The sequence below is a fragment of the Desarmillaria tabescens genome (genome assembly GCF_030435595.1).
Source record: "Desarmillaria tabescens strain CCBAS 213 chromosome Unknown EV420scaffold_42, whole genome shotgun sequence".
NCBI classification, from domain to species: Eukaryota; Fungi; Basidiomycota; class Agaricomycetes; order Agaricales; family Physalacriaceae; genus Desarmillaria; species Desarmillaria tabescens.
Window position 1 is genome coordinate 36,705 of NW_026848341.1, and position 10,827 is coordinate 47,531.

A 10,827-nucleotide genomic window follows, 5' to 3' on the forward strand; every position below is an offset into this window, starting at 1 on the left:
GTAGCTGACAAAGGAAAGGGATAGGTTTTGCAGAGAGTTGCCGTAACAAGTAGCAGTTGGAGAAAAATGTTCAACACTTCATTCTACTAAGCCGACGGAGCAGATCAGATGAAGCCCTTTTACAATCGGGGACGTCGAATGGACTGCATGGCTTTTAAGTATGAAAAATACTGTGTAGTCGCCATTTTGACTTTCAATGACTTATCCAAGGAGAACACCGAGTCCTATGCATACAGGATTTCGGTTAGTATTATGCAAACCTGAGCTTGCCATGGGAAAGAAATCTATTTGGGGAATCAATCCATCACGGCATCTGCTGACCTACTTGGCCCGCATCTTTCCGCTAGCTTTCTCCAGTTGTCTCCTACGTATCTTCAGCTTAGCGTGCGAAATTTTCTATTCTGTTCCGCTTCCTTCTGACTACCCCTCCGTCGCTGGTGAGTCGGAGTCGGGATGGCCCACTCTCAACTAGTGAACCATAAATCTTCGCTCAATCTCATTATCTCTTAAGGACTTATCATCAGATGTTAGCTCGTCAAAATTCCCATTCTTCAGAAAATACTGAATGCCACATGAAATTGGTTAACTAATACGAGTACTAGCTGTCAAGAATATAATTGAACCTAAGAACACTAAACATCACAAGTCACAGAAATTGAGAAACTCAACTCATCCAGTCACCTTGCTAGAAACCGCTGGGGCCTTTCCCTTTGCCACTACCACCAGGCTTGGTGCCAAAATTAGCACTTAGGCTCTCTAGCTGAGCTCGGACGTCTGCTAGCTCGCTATGATGTGCCATGAACCTCTGCTGAACGGTCTCGTTATGGCCGGGGGTGCACAGAAACGCCGTTAACATCCTTGTGAGTTCCTGAAATAAAGTCACCATCGCAGAATGAGCAGCGATAACAATCAAAACTGACCTCAAGATTTATGACCCGAATTTCCAGGTCCTGTCTTGATCTTTCGGCTTGGAGATTCTGGACCTGGAGTCAGTTGATAGTGGTCTCTGTAAATCATTAGATGCTGAAAAATGTTAGGTAGGGAGAGTCGACGTACCAAGCTGCTGTACCCTATTTAGGTTCTGAGGAGAAGATCTTTCAACACACAATGAGTCAAGGGAGCAACGAAGAAAATAAGTCCATACTCACCTTGAGGATGTTGCTGACGTGGCGATGGGGGGAGGGGATGATGTAGGGCTGGGGGAAGTCCTGGGGGACATCGATACATCGATATCTTGGGTCAAAGACCCATACGTCGTATTTCCGTTTTGGGGAGGGGGGCTGCGCATAATGTATATCAGACTCGAGGTGCCAAATAATCAAGAATCCTTACTATCCTCCAGAGGATCCGCCGCCATGGCTGGAGAATTGGCTCATGATGGTTTCAATGGATGGATACTGAGAAATCAAAAGTGAGCGCCCGGACAGGAAGTGACAAGTACAGCGTCATGAGTGTGCCTTTTGTGTGAAGAATTGGGTCCTGCAACGAGCTCTAGTGCTTTCGGGAGGGAAGACGAAGATGAACGAATGAGAGGCGAAGGCAGTTTGCATTGTCATAATCTGGGCTTTATATAAGGGTAGCAGCTTTCAAAGACGGATAGTCACCAACTTGTCAAGAAACGCTCTTCAGTGCCAGTGATGACGGGTCATTGTCATCTAAAGCTCGTCGGCCTGACCTATTTCAAATTGGTACGTGGTTCGAGGTGGTTCAGCGACTTGAGGTTTTATCAATAAAAGCTGGAAAAGGACCATAAGGACACTGAAAATCCACTGGCTGGCAAAGAAGGGTGCCGAGTTGTAGCTACAGGTCCGGTAATATTCAGCTCGTCCTTATCCGCGTGTATAATAAAAAAACACCGTGCCGAGTATTAGTGTCAGGAGAGAAGAATTTCCTCCTGGATTGCGCCAGCTTTAATCAAAGTGTCAGGGATAAGTCCTTTCATCCCTTCATCATGTTTGAATCATTGATACAGCGGCAAGATATGCTGTATGTATGCGCCCTTTGCACGGCAAGGAATTAAATGCCCAGAAGTGATCTATGAATTGCCGTTAGGTCAAGCAAACATTCCGAGGCCAGGCTAAGGTTTCTTACTTAAAATTATTACATTAAGGAGAACCGCATGTGGAAGAGCTTCCATAACGACTGATGCTCCTTTCAGATGAATTCGTCGCACAGGAAGTCGCATTCCTTCAATCCGACAACCGTGAGGTCCCCGACGGTGATCTTGATTCTGGACCGTGAAAAAAATTGACACAGTACAACTTCACGTAAAACTGAAAACCTACCATATGTGTTTCTACTCTGACTCATTCTCCAGTAGCTTCGCATGGAAGTTGTCAATGTCACGGATGTATTATCGTAAACCGAGAGCTTTGAGAAGTATCAGAATTCCAAATCGATAATGTTCTGGCAGTTTCCAAACTATAGACGGCGAAGCAAGCACCCTATAACAGTTCCAATATCGCGCAATAAATCAAGACATTTCTCCAGAAGTAACCGCACTTGACTCAATCGCCCCCACTCTTTCCCAGACATCCATTAATGCATGAAGATGCAGATTACAGGGTAACGAAGCCAAGACTGTGCCGTCGGTAGAATAGTAAGAAATACCGTTCTAAGTGTCAATCCGAGCCACGGATACGAAGACATAAATTTATGCCAAGTGGGATCGTCAGGCGGATATCGAAGGTCTGGTAGCATTTTGGATGCACGCTAAGACGGGAAATATAACACAGAACGGGATGCTCCAAAGGCACCTCACATTGAACACAGGAGTATGGACAAAAGGTATCTGTGCATATGATAAGGACGAGTCAAGGTTTCGGCTCTCGGTCCCGAAAGATTTGACTCAGATTTCCACATGGCCGGGGTGACCAACACTAGATACACAGGGAAAAGGACTTAAGTGTACATCAAACTGTAAAATAAGTAGTGTTTAATGTACGACTATCGTTCAATATATATTCCGAAGAAAGTAAAATTTCTGGAGAGATTCTGATGTTTAGAAACCAATCCTGAAACCAGTGTTATACCATATGTGGGTATGCGCCCTATCCTGACAGTCTCGCCCTGTGCGGGAGATGCCCCGCCCACTTCATAATTAGTTTCTGCCGGTTAGAAACACTCCGGAAATTTTACGTTACTTGGAGTGATAAGGAGAATGGACCTAGACTGTCGACGGTGGGACCCCGGAGAATGCCGCCATCCAGCCATATCGGTCCGCCTGTTCTGAGCACAGCTTCCTAGGTGTTCTCTCTTAGTGTGTCGAATCGTATTTGATTCGTCAATCCACCATAATTCATGCTGTCAGACGACCGGAAGAGGATACTTCCATAGAGGTACTTTCTAGGGAGGCAGATCGCGAAGAAACACGAGCCGCAGTGGATCCTCCTCCTGCCAGTCTTCCATCTGCTTCTCAAATGCCCCGCCGTAGCCCTCGGCTCAGGGAACTGAGGCAACACCTCGCTGTCTTTACGGCTGCATCACCATTTGGCTCCTCGACAATATCGTCACCAGCTGTATCAACCAGCCATATATTCTCCTGCAACCTGCGGACTCCGTCTCGCTTGCCTAAACATACTTATCCTCATTGTCACCACCGCGGTACCCACAGATCTGCTGGTACCTCATCCATTCACCATACCGGAGTCCATTCGCCCACCCTATCATCCCCACAAATTACCCGCTGCAAAAACGCAAAGGCTATGAGACCTCACAGTGGCTAGAATGCGGTTGGTAATTTGCTATCGCTAAAGTGTCTTCACCCATTAATGAAATTCCCAGCAGCCAGTTTTCTGTTCACAAATAAATTTCTTTCTTTCTTTCTTTGCTAATTCCTGAAAAGAAGGGTTTCGCTCTGCACGCAAACATGATCGGTTCATTCTTTTACGTCGGCTCTGTGATTCTCCGCTGTTTCTACTACTAATAACCACCTATGAAATTGAACGTGCTTGAGTATACCAAATCCTAGACATCAACGCGCCAGAATGGCTGCTCACGTGCTGATGGCTAGTGCGCATGTGCGAGCCTGGCTCTCCTGCCCAACCTCCATGTCCTTAGTTATATTAACTACTTAACCCCCAGCTAACGTGTTCAATGACCTTGAGATATTATTGGGTTGAGAATATGTTTCCCACCGAATCCGATTGGCATTTGAACGATGTCCTCAGGATGTGCATCTTTTGCAGGGGTGAAAGATAGTTCTTTTACTTCTCCACATAGCAATGTGGATACCCAGACCGCAGGATGAACGGATTGTTCGAATAAGTGTAAGATTGAAGTTATGTGATAACTGTGAGTGGCCTAAGCAGGTCCCACCATGCTCGCGTGCGACTGGACCGACTCATTCGTTCTTCTCCTGTCTTCAAACTTGTAGCCATCGGTCGTTTGGGATATGTCGATGTCGAAGAAAAATTGAAGAGATATATACAACTGGAGGGGATTCTGCCTAAACGTGCTTAATGTATGTGTAGGGCTTGAGACGAGTTTGGCTGGTTTGGCAAGTTCCAGTGTTTCTGTTACTTTCGACGTTGACCACACTACGCTTATAACGACAGAAGCCCGTCACAGTTTCCTTCAATTCATGGAATTTCACTGGAAGCGGTGAATGTCCGTCCAAATTGCCTGATGCGATGACTCGAGAACTTAAACATTTGTGAACCCACTAGTCGGGACATTGCCCTATGTAATGGTCTCGTCCACAGTTGGTTCGTGGCCTGTCTCCCATCCAATTCTGACAAGTCTTGCAATGACGTGCGTGTTCTCCGCAATTATATCCACTATGCGCACCCGATGGAAGATGAACTCAGGGGAGAATACCATCCGATTAAGTGCCAGAGCCTTCGACAGCGTCAGTATATGCTTTGATCAAGAAAGGAAAAATCTAACGTGAAGTCGCTAGAAGGAGACTCAGAACATCGCGCTTCAAGATGCGGCTGTCATTAAGGATTTAAAAAAAAATAGGAAACATGACTGTGTACTGGTCTGCCATCGACGACACCAGGTCATCTTTTGACATAAGGGAGCAAACGTGTAACGGTTGTATAGCAAATCCGAGTCAGTAAAGTCATGACTCTTGGGAATCAGGACGAACGAGGACTGGTTTGAGCTTCCTGGGAAACCAGAAGAAATGTTTTAGCCAGTCATTCGAGTCCAGGGGAGTACGGACGCACCTGGAGATACAGTTACTGTTTTTATTTTCTCGCTGCTGCCATCTTGCCATGCCTTGAGAACAATTCAATCTAGTATCTCAGACTACCCTAAAAATGCGAGTTCATCCGGCAATTTGAAGCTATTGAGTGCAACATCAACTCTCCGGGCTTAAATTTGGCGGCTAGACAGTCTCGCAAAAGGATGTCCTGAGACCACGGATATCGTTTATGGAACTAAGCTTTTCGTTGACTCGGAGGAAGAGGTGCCTGGCTTGTAATTGAAGGTGCATATATGCAGCAGGTAACCTAAAATTAAACATTCTCCATTTCCCCCCTGATATCTATAAAGCACGAAACCCCCCAACTCTCCCTACATAGGACCAAGGTATTGAAGACGATTGAAGACCGCAACAGTGTTTGCAATGCTCTCAGAGCTCCTTGGCATTTTCTTTGTTCTTTCCTTTCTGTTATAGAATGCAGAGTAAGCGACAGTATCCATGTGACAAGACTGGTAAAACGAACATTGGGTAGCTCAAAGATGACTACGGCTACTTTTGCCACATTCTTGTATGGAACACTGTCGTCAGCTGCTTCAGAGAGACGTGCAACTTGAGGCAAGCGTTGAGTGCGGACATGGCGATCGGTGGTAAAACAGACTTACGCTGTAGAAGGTGACGCAGAAAGCATGCGCCAACTGTCAGCGTTGCGGCATCAAGAAATAGTGCTGTAAAATCTTATAAGATCACAGAAGAACGCAATCATGATGGATACTCCGAGAGTGATATCCCACGGCAAGTACATGGGGACTTACACACGTCGGAAGGGCAAACGAAGATTCACAGGATCTGGAGATGCGATTTTGAAACAATATGGATGCTTTGTGATTCGTAGAGGTGGTCACCATAATTGCTGAAAGGGTTCGGCAGCTAATAAAATACGGCTCATCGATCTGTCAGCAAGGTCAAAATGATGATAACTCATCGATATAAGATCGGAAGAACATACATTGCGCCTCAATGTCAAGAGCTAAACATAAGGAAAGGCACTGCTTGCCGCAGGTCATCGATGACTAGAAACTAAGGCTGCATCAAAGACTTGGCACGCGAAATTGCGTCTGAACATCAAAGATGATTAGCGTCACGCAAGGAACGTTTGAAGGAAAACCTACCAAAGTGCGGAGTAGGCTAGTGTGGCATCTAGACTCAGCATTTTGAGAATGGTCGCTCGCATGATACGCGCATACATTTGTTTTTGTTAAGCCCATCCAACCACAACGGTGCATTGCGCTGCTTCTGAAATACGGCCGACTGCTTCGAGAAGGTGCTGTGAGAGTAGACCGCAGACTTCTGTGTATTTGTTGTACTCGCTCCCAGAGGCCTGAAGTTGCCGTACATTCCTGTAAAAATCACATCAAGCCCACAACTAGCTGTATGCTGGGATTAATCATACTTTGGTGAGAACATGCTCAAAGACGAAAGCTAGTCGAACTACAGAGAGCGAAAATGCGCTAACTGAGGACGGAAACGGAGATGGCAAGGGTCAAGACATTGCACTCGGGACAAGACGTGATTGGAAGGCGGCGTTTGACGGGACAACGAATCAAAAATTTCCCATGCAAAGCTCAGTGTCGGCAAAGTCCAGCGATTCCACAAATAGACCCTTTTCCACTGGGTCGTTCAGGACGACGGCATAATAACCGAGTAATCCTATATACACTGGACTCGGAACTGCTACTATGGAACCATCGCAAAGTACCTCTAAAGTCAGTAATCAATATTGTTGACCTCGATTAACACCTCATATTTTCGAAGGCTTAAATCCTGATATTTCTCTTATTTTTCCAGCTCAAGGATTCGGACCAGTTCCCTTGCTCGCGATTTAGTCATGTCTGTACCAGGAATACCATTCTCGATGTGTGCTCCTCTATCCCATGGCAAATTTGAATTACTAGATGTCCTTTTAGGCGGGTGGCATTGCTGCAACTGTGGCAAGTTCCTTTGTCCACCGTTAGCACACCAACAATGATACTTTTCATGATTCTTCCTTGACCACAATGACCAATAGTCTTATCTTTGTTTCCCTGTCATTCCTTTCCTGTGGACAATGGTGCATGCATCTTGCATTGACCTGGCCTACCGGTTTCCCCATATTTAAGGCCTCGATGTCTCTCCCACCCATTCCCCAATATCCTCCTCCATGAGCACTTCCCCTCGTTTAGGTGAGCGCCTTTATATCCTCCTCATTCTCTTTGGCGATGTGTGTAGTATGCGACTCCGTCCTTGGAGACGTCAGAATCGCTGGTTCATTCGCGACTGTCGCCCAATAGTGCAATCGAGTATGCGACTCCGTTCCTGGAGACGCCAGACGCCAGAACAGTTAAACTCACCTGTCAATCGCTGTGCCCAAGTAATGTGATTCTCACATATCATTTCTAGGTTGTACGTGGTCTGGTCATCCGTTTAGAGGCAGCCTGCAGGTCGATATACGCCTTGAGCACCTTGCTCACTCTGCAGAACTCAGAGAAAATAAAAACACCGATGACGATGATGAAATCTTGGAATTCCGTGATAGCGCAGCTGACGAGGCAGAGGGACTGGCAACCACCACGCCGTCGTTGCATCAGGCGCCGTCATTCAAAATATTCAACGCTGATATCGTGAAAGCTCTGTCCTTGCCGTACGCCCCTGACATGACCTGTGATTCCAAAAAGCACAAGAAGTTGAAAGGCCACGCGAGAGCTCGGAAAGTGCGTAAGACGGTGCGCGATGGCTCAGAGTATGCGGCCAAGGCTGTTTCGCAAAATCAAGTCAAGTTCTCCACGCCAGTCGCCAGCCCTATGGCCATACCAACTCCGAAGAAGTCGATGTTCACAGGTGGATCCACGACAAATTCGGCGCGGCACATGTACATGTTGGATGAGTTGCTCGTGATGGGATTCCAGCTAGTAGAAAATGATGGGTGAGTCCTTGACCTCTGTCCCATCAGTCTCCCTAATTCTCAATCTAGGAGGCATATTCCAATCGTCAATCGCACGGGTCGCGTCTTCGCATCTGCATTTGCACAACCCCGTGAGGATAAGACTGCGTGTGACGGTACCCCAACTTGGAAGGCTGTCCATGCTGAGGGTCTTCGTGTGATTCTTGAATGCCGGAACACATGTGGCCTAGGTTTCGCACTGCAGAAGCATCGTCATGGGGACTACACGACTCTCAGTACAGGGTTTTCGTTTGGAGGCGGCCAGCAACGTCCTGGAAATTTCCGCCATTCGAAAAGAGTCAAGAGAGAGCTGGACAGGTTGTGCCAAAACTGGGCGATAAAAAGAATAGCAGGATATATGAATGGTTGGTCCAAGCTCTGTATGCGTGCTACCGAAAATTGACTCCAGGATGCAGGGGCTTTTAAAGTTTCTCAGCCAGAGCTTTTTCAACTGTATGCAGATGCTCTTCAGCAATTATTGACCCGACATCCTCATCTCAGGGCGACTTTTCCGCCGGACGTGTCTGTCTTTGCTGGCGCTCATTTTAATATGGGCCCCCAAACCGTCACCGTCAGCCACTATGACACCAAAAATCTTGGTTGGGGAATGTGCATCGTTTATGTCGATGGTGGCTTTAATCACAAACAAGGGGGCCACCTTATTCTGTGGGATCTCAAGCTTGTGATCGAATTTCCTGCCGGGACATGCATCATGTTACCTTCCGCACTTATTGAACATTCTAATGTTCCCATTCAGCCAGATGAAAACCGCATCTCCTTCACTCAGTATTCTGTGGCAGGGCTTTTCCGTTGGGTCTCCAATGGTTTCATGTCAGACCTGCAATTCTTCGAGAACGCCTCGCCAGAAGAGAAATCGACTTGGGACAGGGAGAGATCTGCCCGTTGGGAGAATGGACTGGCCATGTTGACTGTACGAGTGGATGCTGATCATAGTCACGGTGAGGACCGGTCTCGAGGCAGCAGCTGAACCGCAGCCTGGTAATTCGTCAGGATGCCACGCCTTTTCATGTCTCCAGCTCAAACTAGTTATATCATTCACCTGAGCATGTGGCAGAGTTGTCGTCAAATGGAGACCAATCTCACATCTGATTTTCTACATCTCTTTCTTATTGGGGTTTGCACTGAAAGAACACATGAGATGAGATGAGGTCCGAGCACGTCGCAAGTCCTGTAAGGACCTCGCCATTGGGCCGAGATGATGAATCGTCGTTCTCAAGCGAGGCATATTAACATTGTTCTACTATCCTAAAGCCCAGATTTTTCGAAAAAAAAAATCAAAGCCTTGCGGAGCCAATGCCACACTGAAGAATGATGTAAGTCGAGCATTTTTAGGCCCTTCATTTTGCTAATTTTACCCAGTTTTACATTCCCTGAATTCTCAAGCCAAAACCCTGCAAAGTCCGGTCAGTAAAGAAGGAAGGAAGGAGAATTTATTAGTCGTTGGTGCTCCTGAACAGAAACGTAATGACGTCCGTACTACAGTTAGGTAAAAATAAGATGTACCACTAATCAATGACTCGTCAGCATTCGAATATTCAACCTCTGCGTTCAAGTCTCAGATACGACGGAGCCGTCAGGTAAGTCCTCGTTAGGGTCGCTTCAATGCATGATTTGCTGATTTCTTTTTTGTGTTTGAGGTTCGAAGATTGAACCAAATTTCCTGGACCCCAAACCATGCGGGAGGCTGTATGTACTCACGCCTGTTGGTCTTCAGCATAAATCAGTAGATCTAACGGTGATCAGTATGTATTATACATGATATCCATCAGCGACGGATTCATATCGGACAAAAGGACGAGGCTATCATTTGCGATATACTAACCACTGCACCTGCGAGATAGTATATGTGACTGGGCCCTTGAGGCGTGCCACACGAACACTCTAAGCACGCTCAGGACGTAATAAATTGAGTGATCTTCATCGACTTCCTTTGAAGCAGACTCATCTAGGACTAAACCAATAAGTCGCATCCGAGTCGCGAATCCTCTTCCGCGACACCTCCACTAGCTCCCCTATCCGAGCTTGACTTGTGCGCCCTCCGCATATACCCCTTCACGGGTGCCGATTCTCATCGCCTGCTCCTCTGTGTAGGTAGCACTCAGTCTTCCGGATACAAATTGTAGTTTAGAACACAAATAAATTTATTGCACTATCTGATCAGAAGAAATACAAATCAGTAATGTGGTGAGGTCAAACCAGGGCAAAACTCACCTAATACATTTGGCAGCCTACTGTGCAGCTGCTATAAAACTCGATAGACCCACGTGTGTCCCTTCCCTACCCCTCCTGAGTTCCTTAAGCCTTATCACCCAATCACCCTGGAGAAACAGCCATTAGCATCAAGTCAACCATCTTCGGTGAAGGCATACCATACATGCCACGGGGTCTACAATGTCTTGAAGTTCATCCATCGAGCATCACTCGTGCCGAATGAGCACCTTGCCAAAGGAAAGATCAAGGAGAATATCTAGAGGGAGCGAGCCGAGAGAAGAAAACGTTATCGCCATGTTAGTGTGCACACACCTTAGAGCTCACCTCCACTCCCGATCTTCCCGCTGCATCTGTCCCTGCGTCTATCACCTTCTGACGCTACAGCCCTCGAACATGCTCGCTATCACGAGTCAAACTTTTTATCAGCATCGAAACGAGAGCCGTTGTCGAACGTGCTTACCTGGGCATC

The 10,827-nt window shown here is 46.8% G+C and overlaps 1 protein-coding gene across 1 annotated transcript; it reads left to right on the forward strand.

Moving 5' to 3' along the window:
- Nucleotides 1-8,166: 8,166 nt before the first annotated feature.
- EV420DRAFT_1275821 (uncharacterized protein) lies at nt 8,167-9,114 on the forward strand (the record flags this gene model as incomplete). The annotated part of the gene is made up of 2 exons (XM_060467924.1): nt 8,167-8,491; nt 8,543-9,114. Coding segments are annotated over 2 exons (897 nt in total), but the record flags the coding sequence as incomplete, so codon positions are not given.
- Between the last annotated feature and the right edge of the window lie 1,713 nt (nt 9,115-10,827).